The sequence below is a fragment of the Temnothorax longispinosus genome, chromosome 8 (genome assembly GCF_030848805.1).
Source record: "Temnothorax longispinosus isolate EJ_2023e chromosome 8, Tlon_JGU_v1, whole genome shotgun sequence".
NCBI lineage: Eukaryota > Metazoa > Arthropoda > Insecta > Hymenoptera > Formicidae > Temnothorax > Temnothorax longispinosus.
The window spans coordinates 20,675,713-20,700,687 of record NC_092365.1 but is presented as its reverse complement, the minus strand read 5'-3'; the positions used below and the strand labels follow the sequence as shown (position 1 = coordinate 20,700,687).

The 24,975-nt window shown below is 41.0% G+C and overlaps 1 protein-coding gene across 6 annotated transcripts in view; it reads right to left on the bottom strand.

Annotated features, from left to right (window-relative positions):
- Positions 1-24,745, bottom strand: part of Otopla (Otopetrin-like a) — a 33,309-nt gene extending 8,564 nt beyond the window's left edge. Inside the window, exons 1-5 of one of the 6 annotated variants that reach the window (XM_071787083.1) lie at positions 17,940-18,096; positions 15,782-17,877; positions 12,735-12,979; positions 12,246-12,385; positions 244-586 (exon numbers count right to left, since the gene is read on the bottom strand). In XM_071787083.1, coding sequence (XP_071643184.1) covers positions 244-586; positions 12,246-12,385; positions 12,735-12,944 — 693 coding nt within the window. In that variant the 5' untranslated portion in view covers positions 12,945-12,979; positions 15,782-17,877; positions 17,940-18,096. Of the gene's footprint in view, positions 1-243; positions 587-755; positions 5,876-5,900; positions 6,129-7,121; positions 7,617-12,245; positions 12,386-12,734; positions 12,980-15,781; positions 17,878-17,939; positions 18,097-19,430; positions 20,082-22,046 lie in introns of those variants that run through there. The other 5 variants (XM_071787082.1, XM_071787084.1, XM_071787085.1 and 2 more) reach the window with 5 other exon arrangements.
- Positions 24,746-24,975: the final 230 nt, after the last annotated feature.

Sequence of the window (24,975 nt, the reverse complement as noted above, 5' to 3'; positions counted from 1 at the left end):
CAATATTTTTGTTGAAATCTTAAATCTTATGTTTATTATTAAAAATGTTTTTTTCCCCAGAAAAAAACACTATCTATCTTTTTAAATCTTATATAATGTTGAGAAGTGCTCTATTTTCTGTTCGCTACACTCCTATAACCCCTTAACGAAATATCGATCATTAATTAAAATTGTTAATTAGGTATGTTTATATTAGATTAGAGATTCCTCGTTTCTCGTGAAAAGCTAATATTTTTTGAGAACCTGAGTTTCCTTTTTGGTCTGCTTCGGCTGCTTCTGGTCCTTTTCCTTCTTATCCTTCTTCTTGTTCTTGTCCTTGGGTTCCTTAGCGGTCCAACCAGATTTGGGCGGTCTCGGTGGCGGTGGTGGCGTATCGCCTCCCCTCGCACAGCAAGCGCTCTCTTGAAGGAGGAAGCAGAAGACGTACAACAGGAACAGGATACTCATGCCGTAAAGGTATGTGAAGAATCCCTCGTAATAGTACAGCGGCAGTTTGTGCGTCACCACTTCGCTTATCACGTAGGCGATGCACACGACTATGAGCAGCTTCGAGTAGATGAAGCTCATAATGATGAAGAGCGACGTTCTGAAATAAGAAGCGACGTGAGCGTTGTCTTTCACAACGTAATAGTATCGAAATATGACACCTGCCAGATGATAGTCAATCTATGTAGTAAGAATCAGTTACATCGACAGACAAAAGATTCATCGGATTATCTCGTATCGTATATGTCATGTCCGAATAATGGCCTCACCCTTTTTTCTGAACAATTTGCACTCTGCTACCCCGTCGTGGCGTGTCCTTCTTGCCGTTATTATCAACGAAAGGTACAACTTCGACTTCCATGATGATTTTTTACTCAAAATTCGGCACTGCGAGATGACTTTAAAAGTTTAAAATTTTATTTTTTGTTTTAAATGAACGCTTATACGTGTTCCTGCGCGTTCCACGCGCAGAATCTTTTAGTGTTACACAGTCACTTTTAGATAAATTTCATTATTATTTAAATGTCACTGCTTTTAACTAATTAATTGCTATTAATTTAATTTTGTATTAGCTATTTATTATTGCTAATTGATTTATGTCACTTGCATCGTGTCCTACTTCGAATATAACAAACGTCGACTGTTGCGCTCGTTGTGATCGTGCAAGTCGATTCGCACGAACGTGCTATTTCTGCTTTCGCCTTTCAACCATAATGGCATTCGGGCTCATCGAATTTTCATTGTTTTCACCAAATATAACTACCGTGCCCTCGATATTCTATTTAACCTGCATAACACTGCGTATTATAAGATTTTTTATTGATAACCAAAAGTGGATAATAACAAAATTGTCTGTCAAACAATCAAACAGCCGAGCAATCAAATTATGACATTTATTTACTCCGTTGGCAATCAAAAATTTTAAAATTATGCATCGCAATCTGTCACTGATAAAAAAAAAACACTGACACACTAGCCCACACTTAGCAATGCACCGTTTACCGTTCATCAACCGGAAGTAATATAATTAATAAATCGACATTTGTGGATCACACATGATCTGAACACTCGACGGTATTTTACAAATTGGTATAACGGTTTCGTTAATTTCGATCGCGCATCGCGTGATCTTGGTACGAGTGGCACGATTACGCGGAACGCGGAACGCGGCGAAGCGGTCGATCTTCAATAACAGTTGACCTGGTGCATTCGCTTTTAATCGACGAGCATGACTGACGCTCGAACATCTCGGACGTACTTATCCGCGCTCCTCATCCTCGTTACGCTCTTTTTCTCACTCAAAGGTTAGGCGGCGCAATCGATAGTCTATATATAATGCCGGTCGCAAACTCGGCGCGATCTCACCGGGAATCAATCGCGCGGGAAATGAGGCTTTTCCACGGGAAAACGGGGCCGCGCAGCGCGCACGCAGGAGGGGCCGCGCCGCGCCGCGCCACTCTGCTCCGCTTCGCTCCGCTCAACGACGCCCGCGACGCCGCGCGACGACACGTATGTATGCGATGCGTCTACTACGTTGAGAGAAGGGCTTAACCGCCCTTTGTCACGGTGGCATTTCATGGGTTGGGGTGCAGACTTTATTGTGTCCCACACGAGCTTGTACACTCGCGTCAGGGATTTTTTTTTCTCCCCGGATGCACGTGTTAGAGTAGAGGCGGTGATATTTTCCGTCTTACGAGAGCGTGAATCGCAGTTTTTATTTAAAGCAGGTTACCTATCGCTTTTACCTATCATAATTTATTACATAAAAGGTAACACGGAATCACGGAGGGGAGGACATTCATCTGACTACCAGCTTCCTCGACCGGTTTAGAGATGATTTTATCCAATAAAAATATGACCGTTTGCTTTATCTTTCCATTTTTAATTGCGTATTTGTGTAATTGAACTCTAAATCAAAGTTTTCTTAGCGATTCTACTATACTGAAAAATCAATTATTAAAGTTGGTCGAAGAATCAATAGAGAAATATGCATCTGGCGATTTTAGTGTATCTGTATACGTCATTTATTTGTTACGTCGGCGTTTTGCGCACGCATCTGTTTTATAGAAGTAAGCGTGTTACAGTGCGTAAATTCAGTTTCGCGATATTAATTAGCTGGAAGAGTCGTATAACTAACCCGCTCCTAATTGGATTGATCAGGCAGACTTCGCGGCTATTGTTCGTCACAATTAGGCTGGTAGGCAGAATACCTCAATTACAATGGATGAGTTTCTCGTCTTGGATATTGCTCAATATCTCATTCTATTTGCTTCATTGCTAACCACCATTATCAAGTCATCGAATCATGAAATACGCTATCTCCATAAATTCGAAAAAGTTTTACGTTTAGGATAATCATATCGTTTTAATATCGAAAGCAATACGAGAAAGATTACTTCGATTCTTTGATCTTGGGGACGATTGGGGACACAAGTTAGCAAACTAACTTTGCTCTCTCTAAAGCTAAGAATGGCAGAGCAAGAGATCGAAGAAAAGTGTAATCTCTCGTAATCTTTTTTGCTGTACGCGTGAAAGAGGCGGTGTTGCAATCATGCCTTTTTCCAGTTGCGAACAAGGAGCGAACGAGAAAATGGAAACAGCGCGCGGACGTGGAACGGTCCAGACTGGCTGGTCGATATCTCGAAGTACCTACTTTCGGCGTCGGTGCTCCTCCCTGTTTCCTCGCCCTCTTATGGGCTTAACCTCGCCTCAATCCCTTTCAAGGCTCTATCCTTTCTCAAATCCTTTCAAGCGTTTCGCGGCACACCATCCGGAGAATCAAACCATTCGCGTATTCGAATTGGGCGTATTAGAAATCGTGCACTCGTTTAAGTCAAGTCAATCATTACACCGCATATCGTGTGTGTAATGTTATAAAATTACGGGTTGAGAGTTGCACAAAGCGTTAGAAAAATTGTACCGGAGAACCGGTATTTACATCTCCAATCGATAAATTCTTATCTCTGTCCCACAAAAGGCTGCATCTCGTCAGACTCTCTATTTCCGGCCTATTTACTTTGCCTGTAACAACGAGAGAAGCCGTCTGTAGCCGTAATTTTATGATTGGCGGTAATCGGGTTTGCATCGATTCTCTTTGATTACGAGGGGGCCCTTTGACCGATTGACTTATTTCCGCACTGAGACATCAATAGAACTTTTAGCGGTTATAAATCGTCAAATAAATTTCTCAGCTTTCGCGAATCAATCATATTTTAAATTCTATTTATACCCGTATACACAAACCGTTCAATAACACTCTCACATTATCGCGAATTTCGTAAAACCACTGTTGTGTGGCACGACACAATTTTGCAAAACTATTACAAATCACTTGATATATAAGTCGCGCGCCCGTATTTCACAACACTGCACGAATGGAAATTTCAATTTCCGTGTTAATTAAATTTAGGATGAATTGCAGCCCGCGAGAGATTTGTGGCGGCACTGTTTTGCGGCGAGCGCAACGCATTGACTGCCGGTGGCATCGGCTTGAGGACGCGTTAATGCAATTGCGACTGCGGCTGTGTAATCCGAGATCCACCTATTGCTTCGTCGCGAAATGCATATGGCTACCACTTGTCGTCAAATCAATATTAGTCAATTGAAAAGTAGCGCGCGAACTGTCCGATTTATCGGCGGCTCTATATAGTTTTTGTGTCAACATGCCTGTGAACACCTTTAACATACCAGTCCATACGCATACACAGACGCAGCATAGACACATACTTTCCTTTTTTAGTATAGTCGTTTGTAGAAATTTAAAGCGATATACGAGAAAACGCAATGCAAGAAAATAAAAAGTGTAGTGTTGTTTTAGATAAAACGTAATTTAAGTAATTGCAATTTTGTAATTTATAGAAATTATTTCGTAAAAGTAGAAATTGGATTTTTTTCTGTTTTTTTTTTAACTGCATATTTTAATCAATACTTCTCGGAAATAATTAATGATTAATTATCATTCGTTGCGTAAATGTACATATCTATTATGCACGCCGTACACATATGTGATACGAGCGACACATATCCAGCCGCATAGGGTTAACGAACTATGTCGTAAATAGAAGTGCAAACCAAACTAGACTATCTCGTTTCCATTTCGGGCCCTCTGTTGCTATCTCTGTTTCTCGCAGGCCGGATATTCCTTGACTAGTACGAAGGTAACATGACCAACGCTTTCTATCGTTCTGTGGCGATAATGTTTCTTAATTAAAATTCTGTATTCTAATAAGACGATTAATCCCCCCAAATAAATTTAATACAAATTGCCTGAAGGTCCGAAAACTAGAATTAACGGAAATTTTGTATAATGCAATTGCCTTGAAAGATTATTTCAAATTGCATTAAGTCGTATGTTGTAACATGTAAAATTGTATTGCGTGTATTTAATACCATATCATTCTGCGTAGATGATCAATCGTAGCATATTTTTATGGTATTCGTACCTTTCATTTCACCTGTCTATTCTTATTTTATTCGCGTAGCATTGCGTTCGTTTTGTGGTTATTCGACAGCCCGCTGTCTTTCACTCTTCGGAGACCGATGTTTTCGAGTATAGACGGGTATATCGATGCATCTCTATTCGTGAAGTTATGAAGCATTTGCGCTGTCATACGCAACACGAGTAGCCGGAAATTAATATTTCGCGAAATAGCTTGTTCTCGAGAGAATTATAGAAATTATATTAATGCGTTTATTAGAAACAATAGGAAAAGTTTCTTTGCAAACATTACTAGTAATAATATATCTGTGCAACGACAAAAAAGTTACATATGTTTATTAATCAGTAATTATATAGTCCTACGATACAAGTGTTGACATGCCATTGTAAGGCACGAAACAAAATTCGAATTTACGTTACTTTTGAATAAATATAGACCTTTATTATGCTTCGGTTGATTAAAATCAGTGTTGCGCCGTACCGTAAGTCACGCCAGGCTGCAAGTTTATAAATTCACAAGCACGTAATAAACATGTCGTTAAATAATTATGCTCCATTAACATCTGTCCCGCAACCGGACTAAATGACTTTTATACTTGACCTAGATTTTCATTCTTGTGTGGAAAAACATCCGGAGTTCTAATGCCTCAGCGAAATTGTTAGGGTCAAAATTAGCGAGCTGTAATGGATGGAAAGAATAGCTGCACGTCCCATTCTTTCTCAGACAATTTTACTCAAAAAGGAGGAATGTTACGTTACTTAATATATCAGTACGTGTAGATTTTTTTGCGGTAAAAGCGCTTCGCAATAATATCCTCTTCTTCGCATAAGATTGTCCCGAAGAAAGCGGGTTTGTGCAAAAAAAAATTTGTTTCATCTATACATATTAGCGCTACATTCGCGACTTCGAAACAGATGAGACAATTCTTAAATAAAAATCTTTTTATTCGTTCGTTTTCTACAGCGTGCGCCTTACTTTTTCGCCGGGGTAGATCGCACGTTCTTCAGCTCCATTTCTTTGTTCGCGGCGTTGTTCTTCTCGGCGTTGTCCTGTGCGTTCGGCGGCGAGTTTTGCGGATTGAGGGGCCTGGTGACCGGAAGTGTCGCCGTGTTGTCGCCCCCGGCGGCCGCCTCTACCTCTACGGTAGCGACCTTACAGTCGCCACCGCCCACCATCGTGGATTTCGTCTTGTCTCACGAGCTCCTGACGATCGTCAAAAGATACTCAAACGATCTCGTAACAAATCGATCTAGTACCCCCGCGAGCTCAAGTGCCCCCTACGTGGTGGTCGTGTTTCGGAAGCGCTGGTACCTCGTGCGGCCATTTTGGTGCACGCCTCGGTATTAATCGAGTTCAATCAAACGGTCGTATTAACTAATTGACTATCGCAAATTATCTTGACGATATTAAATAATTCAGGTCGACTAAATCTCGTAACCGCTTATTCCTCTCTTCCGCCGGAAGCGCCTGCGCTTTGATTCTTCGTATCGGTTAATGCTCTTTCTGCTGAAGTGCAGAAATGGAGCACACCCTTTCTCGTGATAGAAGTACTGCGTAATATGATCGGTAATATATGACGTGTCATATATGTGTACGTAAAATATAACACAAGATATAGTATATATTTTATGTTACATATATGTATATAATATATTTGATTTGTATATTCTATAATCATCTACGACAATAAATCTTTGAGTAATATCGTTCGATTCTCTTCACTGCGCGAAAGCGGGAAAGAGGACTCTGTATAGCGCTCCAGTTTGCGAATCGTCGGCAGAATCGAACTGCAGAGGAACAGGAAGCTGAGGCTACAAATGAATCGAGAAGAATACGCAAGCGGTACCAAGAGGTAGATGAATGGCGGAGAAGGAGAGGGAGAGAGAGAGCGAGAGCGAGAGAGAGAGAGAGAGAGAGAGAGAGAGAGAGAGAGAGAGAGAGAGTAAAAACAAGAGAAAGAGAGAAAGAGCGAGAGAGATAGAAAGAGAGAGAAAGAAGCGGAGGTCCCTAAGACCTAATACGAAGGTCTCTGATCTCGCGTACTCGGTCGAACGAGCTAATGGAAAATTCCGTGCACACACGAGCGCGGCTGAATCTCCCAGGGTTCTAGTGCACTGTACGCTCCGCTGACCGACAACGACCACCACTTTGAGCGTCGCGACGCACCCGCGACGACAGATGACAGGAGAGACTCACCTGCCAGAGGCGGTTGGCTGAAGGCCCTCGCGGTGACTGCGCCCCAGCTTCGGCGGAAAAGGGTGTGAAGCGTGGACGCGGAGAAGGGACGGAGGGCGGATTGGGATCCCCGGAGAGAGAAAGAGGGAGACAGGGGATAGACGGATCGGACGGATGCGGCAACGGCGGCGCCGAGACGGAGGGTGGACCCGTTTCAAGGGAGACAACGGAGCCCGGGGTTCCTCTCCTCGCGCGCGCCGAGCCGAGAGCGAGATGAGCAGGAGGCAAGAGAGACGAGGGCTAATTCGAGTGGTCGCCGAGAAGCGAACGGGACCGCGCTGCAATCAGTCGGGCTGTGTTATCGGAGCGCCACGAGAATGGGGGTAGAATCACGATCGCCGCCCCCAGCATCCCGGAGACTGAGGCTGGCCGGGAGGTCTCTTCCCGGGCAACGGCAGCTTCTCGCACAAGCGCAATGCGAACGCGAGAGCTTTTGGTCTATATAGAGCCGCGGGGGTGCTCTTTTCTCTCTCTCTCCCTCTCCCTCCCCTCCTCTCTATCTCTCTTTCTCTCTCTCTCGCTTCTCTTTCTTTTTCCCTCTATCTCTCTAACTCTCTCTCTGGCTCTCCTCCGCTTCCCTCCTCGGGGGAGATGATGTCCCCCATCCTCTTCGTGTCAGCTTATACGTTCTCCGACGCCCTACGTTCTCCGCCTCGGCAGAGTCCCGCGTCTTTACGTCTTTGTGGATTTTTCCGTCCCCGTCTTCGACCACTTCTTGAAATCCCTTTTTACAGACGTAAACGCGTCTTGGACGCGGGAAATCGTGATGAAGAATTTGCGGATGTTTAACGGTGCATCATCCCATTTCCGCAAAGAGGAAAAAAAGGGTTTTCTCATTTGGAGGGGGCAAATTTGTCGAGAGTTCACACTTCTCATTCTAGTATATTTTCCCACAGAACGTCGGCGATATAATTGCGTTACTACGCTTTTGCTATTAGCTAATTTTCACGTGTAAAATAAACCACTTCCATTTCTCTGATTACTCTTGTGGATTAATTTCATTTGCATAGGTAAGCTTTTCTGGCATCAAAGCTTATTGAGCATTTCCGTGATTTCTGTCGACAGAAGCAGGAGCGGGGAGTAGTTCTCTTTGTCCCGGGGAATTCGCTGCTGCTGTCGCGCTACGAATTTCCTCGCCGTCCCTTTTCCAATTCATCTTCATCGACGAGTCCATCATTCGAGGAATGCGAGAAGCCTCGATGGCATATCATTATTTGCGTGAAATAAACGTCAAATTTTTGACGCGCTTTAATTTAAACGCATCTGAAATTATCCGTAGAATTTTCCATTGACTTTGACAGAAGTATTATTTATCATACCTATTTTAATAAAAGCGCATTCACAAATACAAAGAATAAGTCAGACATCAGCTAATAAAATTAGAATATTTCTAAAAGACACGATTCTACATAAAGTGTAATGTGCTAGATAATGAGACTTCTTTTTTATTCAGATGATGCAAGAATGTTATGTGTGAAGACTTCAGAGTCTATCTGTATCAAGTACAGTGTTTTCTGGTAAAGCGTATTCATTTGAAACAGAAGCTGTTATCCGCTGCTAGAGAATTCCGCGCCAGGTGAAAGACGAAATTTTTGCAAAGTCGAGGAGATTTCAAGCGCGCATTCGATTCAGCCACCGCCACTGCTCTTCCACGGAAAGATGTCGAGGGGCGGGGGCGGTGGGTGGGTGGCCGGCGCGAGATAGTTCAACGCGGGGCCGAGGGTAGCGGCTGCAGGGTGGCGGTGACGAGGGGGGGCAAAATGCTCCGTGGTTCTGCGACCCACTGACCCGCTCGATAACGCTTCCACCGGGGGTCACTGACCTTCCTCACGCGCGCGAAATTCGCGTTGGTACGACCCTCTCGGCTCGCTGCCGCGTCTCTCGGCTCGAGTCAAAGATCATCCTGTCGCGCGAGGAGTTTCCCGATCGCGCGCGCGTGTCTCGGGTGCATGCCGCAGCAGTACCGGTTGTTGTAACCGATCGATCGGTGTACGATGACGGTGAACGGAAGTGCGCAAGCCAGCGAAGACGGAGCGCTGACCGATTGTCAATGCCGGAATGCCGGGAATTGCTTTTCGATTGGCCGATTCGGCGCTCCGAGGATTTGGGCGGAATTTATTGCGCGGCCCCCGTGTATATACACGTCGGGAACGAGAAGCCGCGGTGATTGGAAAAAGCGTTTTGCTTGCTGAAGAACGAAATCGCCGGCTTTTGACGATGGCAGCAACAAACGAATGTACGGCCGAGAGTATTGCAACAAATTTCGTAGGTGTTGTAGACGCGCAACGTATGTATTTTGCTTGCGACAGTATCTTAACGATTCGATCGGATTACTGATCTTTATCGATGATCCAAGATCAAGATTCGAAGCACGTTGCGAGTTATTCTTGAGTTATGCTGATGACAGAGAACGAAACGTAGGTTCTTACGTCTATCGTAATTGTAGACGTAAAGCAAGGTAGAGAAAACCGTAAGTGAAAAACTCAACAGACTTTGTGAAAAGTACTTTTAAATATAAGATTTTTTGTCTCATTTTTTTAAATAATTAAAGCACTATGTATATTTTAAAATTTATTTAGCGTATTTGGCAAATACGCTATTATTGATTAGTTTTTGAAAAAAAAATTAGAACACATTTTTTGAGAAATGACTCAAGTGACAGACCCATACCCGGAGCACCATGGGTCTGTCACTGGAGCACTATGAGTCACACACAAAACCTATACTCCGTCCAACGAGAGATCGCGATTGATCAAACATAAATAACGACAGGGCACAGAGCCGCAACAAGGTGTTCGCGTTAAATTATTTTTATTTTTAATAGTGTTGGACAATATCTATTCACCATACCATACCCATATCTATTCACCAACCAAAATATTCTGGATTATCCTAAACAGTCAATGACCCAGTCGGTACCCCATGGCTCATGGTGCCCCGGTTTCCACCAATACGTAACTACGTAAATTGTGAAAAGAGATCGTGTGATGGATGCGTGTAATTACATATACGGTTTTCTCTGCCTTATTTTATGTCTATTACGATAGACGTAAACCTCGCTCTCTGCCATCAGCCTTGCGAATTGGCAGGGGTCGATTTAAAAGCGTATCGCGATATTCCGCAGTATTCAGTAGCGTCTAAATATTATTTAGTAACTAAATAATAAAGTTTGGCCCCAGTATAGGCAAGAACTGTGGTTTTTGGCTATGGTCCATACTCTCAATCCCGGGCTCCACAATGTCGCAACCTTTTCAGATTCTCAAGCTGTATTGAGGAAGTAGAGACCAATGACCATGAAGCGCGATAATTTATATTAATATATCAATAAATATTCCATTTAATTTATCGCGGTTTAAATTCATACAAATGTAACAAGACCCGCAGCTTTCTCTTTCGGCTTTTAAATATAAGACTAATCGTAAAATTGTTTCAGCTTTTAACACATACGTCTTCGTCTCTTTCATATTTATTTTATTTTCGCCTACCTACTCTTACTTCGACCTGTTACTTTTATTTTACGCATACGCGTTAATATAAAAGTGGCGACAAAGTATAAAAGAATTAAGCGGAGAATTAAGGAATCGCGTGGTAACCCGATTTGTGTGCAATTGAATCAGGCGCAACAGCTCGTTCGTAACATTTTTCTGCGTGCTATAATATCGCGTTTCAAGGATTGCGACAGGCGAGACACTCACGCACAGCAGTATTGATTTCGAGACCCGGTGTGGCAGTGCTGCCACGATTCCGCGTCTCCAGAACTAAACTCTGAATGAGATATCGCAAAAATGATGATGACCAAAATTTATCTTGAAATGGAAAATAATTTCGTTCTCGCACACAACGGGAAAGAACCTTCCTCTACGAAATTCTTAACTGTCCCTTCAAGTCCCTTCTACAATCAATTTTTAACAATTCAGCTCATATACTTCAAGAAAAATGCGAAATACTCGTGTCTTTTTTATATAATAAAACTGAATAACGTAACTCATTTTCTCATCTTCATAATTTCGTATTTACAATCCACGAATTTACGGTGAATTTTATTTTGTATATCTTATCCCGTATTATTTAATTTTTTATCTGTCGGATGAATGGTCGTTGATCAATTTTATCGTTAACGTATATCGCTACTTGAAAAAGCTCTCAAAATAATATTGCTCTTTAAAAGCGCGTATTAATGGACCATTAAGCTGACTGGCCGTAAATTGCTGCGTCAATTATTTGCATATTACGACACATTCAATGATCTCTATTGCAAAATCGTTTAACGTAATGCGAACTTATCGCGCCTCGTAAATGCAATCGCAAGAGATCGCGTTCATTCGGGTAATTAAGTAACTTACGGCCCCTGCAAAATATGTGAAATTAATGTTTGAAATATCCACGTAGAAATATTTATATCCCGCGTTTTATGTTAGCTGCTTTGTTTTACACTTCGATTTTATCAGATTTTTTTTCAAGATAATTATTAAGCAATTAATAACACCTCTCTAATTATGTAGCGGATCGATACACGTTGGCTAAGTATATAAGCTTGAAATACGCAAATATATCGGCTCTATTATAAGCCACTTGGTTGCTAAAACACCAAGCGAATGGGCTTGATGTCTGCAAGTATCGGAGATCGTAAAACGTGTAACCGCCTTGAAGTAAATATCTCGAAGGCTATTTTAAGTCACTCGAAGGCTTCCAGAGACTCTTTAATGATAGGCAATGCACTTGAGGCACGATATCGGAGTTCCACGTGGTGTGATGATTTTCGGGTTAGACGAATGATCCGGATGTTTATGTTTGTTTCAAATTGATAAAGTGCAAAAGGGATCTTATTGTACGTATATTATACGTTAAATATCGTTGAAAGAAAATTATATAATAATAATAATAATATATCCCCTCAATTCTATTATAATATACCTTCTTATATGTGTATTGTTCGCCAATTATACTACTCAACTAATTAAAAAGAGAGGAATTAAACATGTTTCGTGAAAATCTTAAATATCATTTCGCAGAGTGGAGACATTAACATATATCTTATAATCAAGGGCCTTACGAACTTGTATTCGTCAAAATGTATATACTTACTTCGCATTCTTTGGCAGCATGCCAGTAGGACCGGAATACGTGGGAGTGAGGCAGAGGGGTGGGTTATTTGAATTCTGTGGAACTAGAGGCTGCCTCGCATGCGCCGGCGAGGTGTGCGAGCCATAGCCATCGGAGTTCAGCTGAAATCACCATATCAAGAATAAATTTAAACATTTCCAATAAAACTTCCGTCGGAATTATTAGGTACTTTGAAATTATGTTGAATGCAATTATACTTCATGCATTACAATCTAATTTTATTTTATTAGGTTTAAAAAAAAACTGCCAGATGTTCTTTTTCATCGTAGATTCTTAGGTCAATTCGGTCTTTACCAATGTCTTTAAGTCCCGATAGTTTTGTTAAGAAAAGACTGTTTCTACGTATTGACCAAAGAAGCTCGATCTGGTTAAACAGATTATGCGGATTATAGACATTCTATATTGGTATGCATATATAATCTATTATGGCGCTAATGTTTAATTGCTCACCTTGACAACAGTGCCAATCAAAGAATCAGGCGGCATTTCCGGGGGTTCGGGTATCACACCTGGATTCATATGCGCCGGATAATCGTTGTGCAGATTAGCCTCCTTAACAGGAGTACCACCGTCGAGTCGTTCCATGTCCAGGCTATCAGTTGGTGTCGGCTGAGAGAGCAAACGCTCTTTCATCTCATGTAGGTATGGACACCGTTGCATCTCTTCAGGCTCTTCCTTTTTGTCTCTCTGACGATCTGAGGAAGAATAAAACTAAAGTCAGAAACACGCACGACAAAACTATTTATCAAATACTTAGAACGCATTTGAATATTCGACACGCGATGGCAAAAGCTTGCTCATGTTTTATGAAGTTTTATGAAAGTCGATTAAGTTTTTGTAACACGTGGCACTTGTCTCGTTACGAAAGATCGATAATCGTATACTTATATAAGGGTTCAAATAAAACATAGATTCGAGTTGCTGCGTCATGAATAGTAGACGTTACTGGGGATGGGACCAGCCTAAACGTTAAGGGTGCCTATATATATAATATTATCAGCAACATTGTGGTATGTATATTTATTCTGTATACATATTTTTATGCTGTCTTTTAAATTGCATATTACTCAAATAGTTAGTTTATGTTTCATTTGAATATGACCGTTATATCACTCCTGCGAATCTTAGAGAAAATATATTAAAATTTCATGTCTTTTATACCTGACTATATATAAGAGTCTTGATTGAAATTTATAAAAGGCATGTTATTAACTATAAGAAATTTAATTAAACGTGATTTAATAAAAACACGCACAGTGTATAACAACAGCTTTATTTATACGAGTAGGAATGGAATCCCTTTCGCTGGATTTCGTCGGACGTTTGTTTGATTTTATTGAGGCGTACGTGCGATCCTTTGAATCTTTAGCCTTCAACGATCGTAAGAAATAAAACTTTCGCAAATTGCTCCGATTTACGAATGCTTTGAAAAGTAAAAGAGAATTGGAAGGCCGAGAATTACGACTTTTAATTCTCGAAACAAATAGTAATTTCTTTTAAGGTGTTTAAATTTACATTGAACTTATTCTAAAACATGGTACGAGCGTCATTTTATAAATTTATAAAAACTCAAGTGTGTTATCATTATTTTTGTTTACACATGCTTAATTGCTTCATCGTAGAGACTTTGATGTAATAGGATCTACAGGATAGCGATATAATCGAATGAAACATGAAACGCTTGTGGTATATGTTCCACCGATGATCGTTGTAGGTCAGACATGTAAGCTTTTTAAAAGCAACGAATGACATTTATCCTTTAATCAAGAAATGTATCATATTTATTTCTGTAATGTTATTATCGAGCCTTGTGACATTCTTCCCTCATTAATTTAATTATAAACCCCACATTTGCAAACGTAAAATACGACATTATTTAAATTCACGCGCCAAAGATTTCAAATCTGTATATTATCTCACTGATTTATTTCACCGATTTATTTCACTAAACTTACTTAATGCCACGGTACCCATGGTGAACACTTTAATACGTGTGTTTAATACTCTAACGATAAAAAAAGAGATACTCGAGGGAAAAACTCGTTTTTGCGCGAGACACAGATTGCGAGCTGAGCAAAAATCAAGCACGATAGTGCAAACGCGATCGGATTGGTACTGTCTCAGAAGGAAGCTCCATCGCCGCTTAACTCGCTTCTTGGCTCTCTCTCCATAGTAGAGATCGCCAAACATGGAGCTGCGATTGGCGCGCTAGCGCCAGTTCGCCTGGTCACGTGCATACATCTTTCCACGTGGATGCTCTCCGAAGAACTCAACGAGCGAGATAGAAAACGAACGGGTATATCTCTCGAAGAGATATGTTTGAAGAGATGTGCCACCTCTAAAGGTACGCATTCACTGGAAAACGGTTCGCGAACTTTGCTGACGAGCTGTTCGCAAACACTACTCGTTTACGAACAATGCGTAACAAAAAGTTTGCGATCAGCTTTCGAACATCTGCGAAAACTGTACATGTTATCTGCACCAGTGTTAACTTTGGGCTTGTCGCTTTCCTTTTGATCTTATCGCTACTAAAGCGAACTTGTAACGAATTGCTCGCAAACAGCAACCGAATTAAAAAATTAAAAATTACCGACTATATACAAGCTGTTTATTAACAGTTTGTAAGCTGTTCACGAACAAGTGGCCACATCAGAAATAAAGTAATTCGCAAACTGTTCTCCAACTCCGGTGAAGGCACACCTTAACATAACTGTTTTTTGAAGATTGTTTTTTAAAGTTCCACAGGGGTGACTGATTCGCTCAGTTATTTGGATTTAGCGAATCTCTATGGACCCGAACTCAACACACTGATAACACTCACGTATATTTATACGTCATGTACATTCATATACATACGTAGAAATAAGGTACTCAATTTAAAAACAAGTTATTTATAAAAAAAAACAAGAAATTAAAGTAAGTTATATAAGAATTAAATATAATAAAAAGAATAAAAAATGAAAATAAGAACAAGATTGAAATATGTTTAATGTAGATAGAGCAGAAAGTTAAACTCATTTTTATTTATATCCCTTAATTAAAAAGACAAACAAAATTATTATTAAAATAAAAAAAAAAAATTATTGACAAACTCTGTCTAAAGTAGATCGGTTAAATTGTTTATCCACATTTGTTAAAACATTAAGGAAACCCGTCATCTTGTTGCGGTACAGCACTGGAAGGGCGGTGGGGTTTGGGAACGGTTACTGACCTATCTCCTCTCATGGTTACAGTCTATCTTTGTAAGAACAAGGCAAGCGGCGTAAAATAGCGTTGTAGTGATTGGAAGCCGCGATGTTTTACGACGCGAATCATACGGGAGAGGGAATTTTAGCTTTATCGGCTATCTATATCAAATAAAAACTTGAACATATCACAACCGTATTTATATGTGGAAAATAATCTTTTAATACTCTTCGAAATGTATTTACACCGTCGAATTTATAAAATTAGTATCCACTGATAATCTCGCTTTATTCTCAATGTCCAAATTTTACCTCATATCGTGTGTTTGAATAATCGCGTCACCAGGCATTATAATTAACATCCATCAGTTACAAACCGGACCTTATGTTACGTCCGGTCCAAATGACAGCAATTTGTGTAATTGACGATACGTACAGGCCCGAGGATCGAGAATTTGAGATCCCGCGATAACTGACCTAACCGAATGCACATTCAGGTGACGTCGCGACGTCGCGATGTCTACTGCAAGCTTATTCCGTCGTGCAAGCTCTTTTCTCCCTCTCTTTCTATTTTCATCCATCGTCGCGACTACACACACACACGCACACACACACATATATATATATTTGGAAATGTTCGCTTTGACGAGAATAGTAGCTTTAATTACGAATATCCATTCGCGACTCGGCTGACTCGGCTCCGTCTTCGTCCTTCTTTCATTCCTTTCTCTCTCTCCGAAGCATGCATCTCTTTTCTCTTTTCGCACGTACACGTGAATGTCGACGAGCGCGAAATTATTTCTGCCGTCCGTTCGCCCTCTGCTTCGCTGCGACGCGGTTTTCAGGCGTTTTCGTGCGAGAGCACTGATTCTGGAGATCCCGCACTGTCAGCGAGCGACAAGCTACACGGTTGAACAATCGATTACAGAAACATGAGGGATAATAGATTCGAGAATGTCTCGAGAGCAATTTTCAGATCGTTACTGAACTTATGGTGAAGAATTAATTTCGAGACGCATTTATATGGGTGAAATTTGTTCAATTAAAATTGTTATTAAATCGACAATCGAAATTATCGCTTTCATGTTCAATACATAACTGATGTAAATTTTTAATATATTCAGATGAAAATAACAAATTAAAAAAAATGTTACTACGCGCTTTTTTTCCAAATGCGCTTTTTGATTTGACGAATTCCATTGCTCGCGGAGTTCGCTCGCCGTGATTTAATAGGATTATTCTATTTGAATTTTTTGACGTCGCTTCGCACGTAGTTATAATTGACTGAAATCAGAATAGGTAAAAGCCTTCCTATTGACACAGTGCGGAGGAAGGCTTTTCGATCGATCGATCAAATGGACATGCGAAAATGAAGAATGTCCCCTCCAAATTTTTTCAATTCTAGGAATTCTTTCAAGGGGATTTGCATTTTATGTAATTTAAAAAACGAAAAATCTCACATAAAATATGAAGCATGACAGCGTTGGGTTACAAAATTCGCATGCCATTGCATAACTTGAGACAATAATCTCGCTTTATTTCCGCACCCACGTTCGATAAGATCTAAACCACGCAAGAAGTTTCCGCAGGAGGCTGAATCCAAGGAGAGGGACCTATATTTCATACAAAGGAAGCCACGAAGAATATATCGGAGTTCGGAAATAAGGTTCCGAGCTTGAAAGCTCCTGATATCAAGACGTCGAGACGTTTTAGCTGATACGATGTCGAACCTAGTCTTTGTAACGATGTAATAAGTTCCAAAGTCTAAGTTCTTGGCTGATCATTTTATCCCTGTGCCTCGGCGCACAAGGACGATCTCGTTAATAGATTCCAATTCGCTTTAAGGTCTTCTTGCCTCGCAATTAAACAAAATCACTCGGTAGTCACAGCTAACTTTCAACTACTCAGATGCACCTGACTCGAACTAAAAGTTGGTATATTTTATTGCGAATGTATACATGTGCACAAGTTACATCAGCGGATTCGTCGCATATCGAAGAGATTCAATGTTAAACCTCACGAGAACAACGTATACGAAAATAAAAGATTATAATCGATCGATATGAATACTTGGACACGGTCCTCCTATCATTGAATATAAAACAAACATACCGAACGCCATGTATAATACATTAATTTTAATCGAGTTATTTCCAGCATCGAAATCAACACGCAATATGGAGAAACGTATTGAATTAATCATAACTCATAACGTATTAATGAATATTGACAAGCCATCAGTATATGTTTCAGCTCTCAGACAGCCAAATATAATTCACTGAATTATCAATATGTTTCGATTGAAGAAAACAGCTTGAAGTCACGGTCGCTGTTTATTATTAGTTAGCCATTATTCCTTCTTCAATACGTCATGTAGAAAAATTCTCCCACTTCTTGGCACGTAAGAGCTGAAGTTAATAAATTATATATACCATATATATATAGAAAAAATTTCAAAAATAATTCTTACATTATTTAAAGGCTGACGATCGTATGTTGATCGAATAATTATGGGAGCGACAAAAGCCGATGGTCATTAACGTTAACGTCGAGCAATGTTGCGACGGCTCATTCATCCCACTATCACAATTAGTCCGATCGGCTTCATCACAAATTGGCTCACTATATCAGTGAAATTCCTCCGGCGCATTCGGGCGACGATGTCGACGCGCGTGACGGAAGTCGGCGGAGCTTGCACGCGGGGTAGTTCACGATGGCGGAAAAGACTCGCGGCGGCTGGTGCGACTCTCGCGGGGTGTGAGAGAGAGACAATCGAATCGAATCGCACACATGTACAAAGGTCGCGGGGGCGAGGTTATTGCTTTCGCGCCGGGGTGAAACCGCGCGCGCGAGCGTGTGCGGGGCGTCACAACAAACGGAAGCCGGAAGTGGCCGCGGATCGATTCGAGCAGCCCCGCACGGTCGTGGACCTCGAAAAAGCCGGCAGCTCGTCCGTCGAAGCGCTGCCGCGGCGCGGCACGGCACGGCACCCGACACGAAACACCAGCCAGACTGCGTGGCGACCACCTGTGAGCTTCGTATCGGCGCCGGCGTCGCGACGCCCACGTAGGTACTATCCATCGACCGATCCGCGGCGGCTATACGCCGCTCCCCCGTGATAGTCCGCGTTCCCAGCGTCGAGTTGGTCAATGACGCTCGTTCTTTGATACCGTCGGTAATTTCCCAACTTGCTAGGAGTGTTATCCACCTAATTTGGTCGAATTGGTGTGAAAATTCTTTCTTTCCTTTCTTCATTTAGTTCCGTTTTAAATAGAGCCGCTTTAATTCCCGACGCACAGATCATAGGATCGTCTTTTAATCATGTTGAAACGTAAAACGTTATTTTGTGATATACATTCCGCGCGTTATTAAAATTTTGCATAAATATGTCGAAGAGAATCGCAGCTGGAATATTGGAATAAAAAAATGAAGATATACTCTTTTATGCACGAAGACACATATGAACAGACAAAGCGTTTCCGTGCAGCGATTCTATGAAGATCGACATTACCTCGATTGCAGTTGCGCTACATTGTAATCGCTGTAATTAAGGTAATTATAACCTTGCCCTTTTCCGCCTGCGACTTTGCTATCTCGGAAATATTTGTGCCGGACTTGCTTTCAACTCGGAATATGTTTTATATAATACTTTTCAATTAATCGCGATTCTTTATAATTTATTTAAAATCTGATTTTTTTGTTATTTTCAAAGATCGACAAAAATAAATAAAGATAAATAAAGCCATTTTCTCATTAGATTTATTTAACAAAAAAGTAAAACACAGTAAAAACACATTATATTAGAAAATACATTATTTTATATCCTATTAATGACATTAATATTGGATTTTTAAAAATGTGTGCCTTTAGCCGGGCAACGAAACTTTTTGCTATGAAATTACCACTAAAACAATAGAGAGAAGAGAGAGAACCCACGAAACTTTATTTGTTATTTTCTTACCTCCATTGTGAAACACGTATATCTCAGAGACAAATCTCTCAAAATATCTCCAGGACGCATTCACGTGCCAAAAACTCAATTGCAATCACGGATTTGTGTATAACATTTTTACGAAGTAATATTCTACGTAAGAATATAACAAGCTATGTAAAACATTTCTTTTTACTTCAATATTAAGCACTTCAACATTATATTCATTTGTGGCCGCTATTGCAATTTAAATAAAACGTGATTTGTTAACGTCACACACAAGATATTCTATCGAAAATTGATTTAATATGGTCGCATCGAACGAAATATTGGTTTATAATGGTCAGGCACGGAGCTGAGCCGCGTCGAGGCACTCGCGTCGCGCTTCGCGTCTCCCGCGCGAATAATCGTGGTTCTATGATGGTCGCACGATACAGTCGCAATCCTTTCTCTTTCCGAATCGCGAGTTGGCAGTGGATACTCTTGGTGATCGAGGCGAGTAACTTAATAATATATGCGAAAGCGTTTCGTGCCGAGCTTATTTTCGATGTAAATCGAAATTATAACTTAAACACAGTTAAATTTAAACACAACTGACATTAACTCGCGTACAAAAGTACGAATCAGTTTCAATATTTTTTTGCAGTATCATTTTTCACCAATGTTGTTTTTTTATTTTACAATTTTCTCTCGCGGCTTTTATAAAGTGTCTTTTCGTCGGAATATTTGTCTTCTTGTCCATCAGACTCCTTTGAAGTCTAACACACCGGTCTTCTTCTGTCTAGCATATCGAAAACGAAGACAGATTACTGCGGACACTATAGGGCGGCAAAATACATGCAAAGGGTTTTCCTCGAGTTCTGCACATACGAGTACTCTGCCCGCCCATTGAAACTTCAAAGAAATTCACAACTAATAATAGACGTGTTCTTACTTTTCATCTATCGTGATTTCTCTCGTTCCCCGACAGCAGCCCCGTTTTAGATACATGCAAAGAAATATATTTCTTTGACGACAAGACTGTTGTTCGGCAATTTTTCGATCGAATCGCGCGTTTTGCATTTTTATCCTTAATTTATCATTGTTCGCGAATTGGGAATTGTGATATTTAATCATATTTTGAGGAAACCGACGGCGAACTGATACAAATAAAGACAATAATAGAGATGGATGAATTTATATTTGGCAAGGTTTTGAGTATGTCTTCCCTTTTTTTTTTTTTTTTTTTAGTCACATGAAACTACAGTTCAATGCTACGCTCGGTGAACGTAGTACACGCATGCACCATGCGCGCGTGTATACAGCGTCCGGACCCAAACGCGATCCTCTCGTTTTTACTCACCGGTCCTTGACTCGATTTTTGGGTCGTTGCAATATAAATACAGGCTGGTCGATAAGTTCAAGGTTCGCGGCACGGTCGAACCGAAGCCTCCGCGCATTTATCAGCTCGTTAACCGCTTCCCTTTCACGTACAGTTTGAAACACACCGCGCACATTTTTCTCGTTTACGCAAGATTAATTGGCGCCGTCAGCCGTAAGAGCCATTTTTCAAAACGTACGCCATGGTGAAAAATTTATAATTTAGATGGGAAATTATAGGTGGAGCAAGCGCAATAAATTTTAACGGAGTTCCAAAAATTAAAAGGATTGAAATTTATTAAATAATCATATATATATATTAATTATTTAATATCTTGAAATAGATTGAATCGTACTTTTATATTGTTTATACATACGCTGCGTTTTATGTTTATTTACGTTTAAATTTTGTATATTTCTTTGAATTTTAATTTTATGACTCTTCTTTGTAAATTATTCTATGTGTATCGTATCGCTTTTTATGTTTCTTGCAACGAGTTTTCTAAAACCTCTAGGCTACGTGTGAATGCAATGCATTCCATGCCGTAAGCTATTTCATGCGTTTGCTACACGCAACCAATTTAAAAATCGATATAACTGGCGTGGAATTGTTTTGCTAGAAAGTCATTGACCGAGAAACCAGCGTAGAAAGTAGCATTATTTTAATTAAGAGCCACACAACAAATTCCGTGATTGACAATTGCGAAAGCGTGTAACAGTTGCAAATGCGCATACGTATAAACAATCCCATCAGTCGAATCATTAGAATTTTAGATTACGTTCGTGTTAACTTAAATCGTGTCATTGTTTTTGTGCAGTTTGCGTTGAATACGTGTTAATAATTAGAATTGTAAATTATATTATAGCTTTCGGAGCATCTGGTATTGGTTTTCAATATCCAACGCGCGCAAGAAATTTTATATCGACGCGTTCAAACTTCCACATTCGTCCGGCAAATTCTATAATACCTATAATCAATATTCTAATCCAGCAACTCTGTAATTTCTATCTGCTATGAAACTCCAATTTCATACTATCATTTACATATTTCACTCGCGATATTTGGGATCAATTACCATCTAATTAAACTCCGCTATTATTCGCAACGGCTTGCGAACAAATTGGCAAAACTTTTCAGACGTCGACATGCACGTGACACAGGCCGAAAAAGTTCACCGATCGTCGCGCGCGCAACACGTTATCTCGATACAAGACACCCGGCACAAAGATCCAAGAGAGCACTCGTAAGACACCCGTGGAAATCCCACATGACAGACATATACTCACGTGTTCATTAAACGAGGATGAAGCTCTGTGCCATGGGCAAGTCCCTGACCTTCCAGAGTCGTCCCGAAGGTAGGACGATTCCTCGCCGAGGAAAGCTCCCCCTCGGAAGTACTCCGAATTCTTGCTGTTAACCGTCGATTTGCAGGGGATGTTAAACCTCGCTGGACGTAACAACGCCGATCGCGCTAGTTCGGAGCAACGTGCCGGTCGGCGCTGGGTGGATGTAAACAAGGAGACCCCGAGCTTGCGCCCTGTTCGGAAGAGCCGCTCTTTCCGTCCTTTCCGGTGGGCGACTTCTTCGTCTTTTCACCCTCTCTTCCTCCCTTATCTCTTCCTTTTCTCGCGTCGCGATCTCGTATTGCGTGGGCCTGACGCCCGTTCGCGTGTGCGTGCACGATTCCCGGCGAGTTTGTGCCGGCCGGCTGATCTGTCCTCACTCTCAGTAGTCTCAGTACGTCTGCGACGCTGCGCGGCCGCCCATGGCGGTGTAATGGCGACGCTCAGTTGGTTATGGGGGTCGCCGCGCGCGCGAAGCCACCCCCATGCAATGTGGAAAGGCGATCAATACCTAACTTCCCGCGATTCCCGCTTTTCCACCCCGTGGACGTTCCTCTGTCCCCCTTCGACAGCGTACTGTTGCGCCTATATTGATGTTGTCGGTGCCGGTGGTAGGCCTGGCCGCTCGCAGGGGTAGTAGCGATGACGATGGTCGTCGCTGCGTCTAAACAGCCTCGTGGAGCGAGCGCCTGGCTCGCTTCACCGGGGTGGACGCGTAGGGAGGACGGAGGTTTCAGGGTTATTACAGGTGGAATGGTAGGGTTAACGCGAGCGCGCCGAGGAGACGAACCACGCGCGGTTCTTTGTCCTCTTTTTTCCCATCGTGAAACTTCACGCTTGTAAAAAGCACGAAGCGAGCTAGATATAGCTGACTAAAAATTGAAAACTTTATACTCAAAATTTTATTGCATTTTTCATCACGTTCAAATTAATTAATTAATCAATATCCTTATTACTTCAGCTTATGCCAACAAGTGGACTTGGTTTACAATAATAATAATAATCCTAGTACTAATTTCTATCTTTTTTTCCTTATTCTAACTTCTTTCTCCTTCCACAGTTTTTTTAACACCTCTCCTTTTGCCCTAATTCGTCTTTACGTAACCTATCCTATTATATTTCCTTTTCGTTTCTCCTTAACTCTATAAACCAAATCTTTAGTATGTTCACAATCCTCTATATAATGACTAATATTATCTCTTTTGTCCGCAGAATACACACAATGTTTCCTCTTCTTCTAACCAATACTTATTACCTTCCTCCATATTACCTCACATCTCGTTCTTATTAACGCTCTTACATTATCTCCCATATTTAACTTTTCTAGATTTTCTCTCTTCAAATACCTAGGTCCATCCAATCTCACATACAATTCTTTATATCTTTTATTATATCTGGCCTGCATTATTCTAACGTTCAAATTAATCAAACAACAAAGTTTCTTCGCGTATAAATAGCACGTAATAATAAGACATTATGGGATATAATTAATTATAGGAAAACGTGTTTGATGTTATTGCTTTTCTGTCCAAACTTTTTGGTATTTTCCGTTATGGCCGTTGACGAACCCAAGCCAATTTGGAAGCAGTCCGGCGCGTCTATTGATTTTATACATTACGACTTAAACGGCTCCATGTAACGTTGGATACGGGATTGTATCGCGGGGTTTGACTAAAATGCACCCTCTTTCGAGTGCCCGGAACCCGGCGGCAACACCGACGAGGGGTGGATTTAGTCCGTAATTACCGGGTACTTCCCCCACGAACGATCATCCACCGAGCTGGATGGAAAACGATGCTTTACAGCAGCATAACAGCGAATACTTATTTCTTTGTCTTTTGGTTCTTGGTTTTTCACGAAACATGAATATTCGCGTGCCGCTTATTTATCTTTTACTTTGCAGCCGCCCCGATCGAGGAGGATCGTGGTGATGTTATAACGAGGTTAATTTGCAAGCGAAAGTAGGGTAAACTTTTTACGCGGCATCTACCTCGTAGAATCGACTGGCAGGCTATTTTTATTGTTACGAAGCATCATAATTAAAGTCCACCGTTCATGATCGTCGTAATCCAGTTTTATCGGTTATTCCCTGTTTATGAGACATTAACCGTTTAGCTGCGGCACATAGAAAACAATTATTAATAGAGAATATGGAAATACACTGCAATCGCGATACGCCTCTCTAGCTTATCACTATCTTATTAATCCATTTCTAACTGCGCGATTTCTTTTACTAATTACTACGCATTAGCTAAATAATAAATATGTGTGCAACAAGTGCTGACACGCTTCTATGTATTATTAGAAGCATCTAGACATCTTCGCGCTCCCGTAAGAACGGTCGCGTTCCCGCTTTATGCATTTTCCGGGCAGGAGCCGATCGACGGATCGCGGACGACGCCTACGAAAACCGGGAACACACCCACGCGGGACAGCAGTATACTACCTACAACCTGCAACCGCTAAACATTATGGGCATTAAATCGACCGCACAAGGGTCGTATCGTTCGCACGCTCTCTTATGCAACGATCCTCTCACGCGCCACGATAAAAACACAGACACGTCCGCATGTACATCCCGTTCGCGTTCTCGCGGATTCGATTTCACGCTCTTGCCGCAGCTCTCGTATGGAGAATCTACGAAGTCAACGAGAGATCTCGGTTGCAAAAATAATGTTTGCATCGTATTTTCAAGTCTCGAAAAATTGTACAAGTAATATTGTACAAAGTATATATATATATATACTATAAATTATACAATTATATAAAGTATTCGGATTGTACAAGTAATTGTGTAGGCAGACGCAATCTAAAATTAAAGCAACAACATTGAGTTCAGAGAATTATTATTACTAGTAATTTAATACATTTT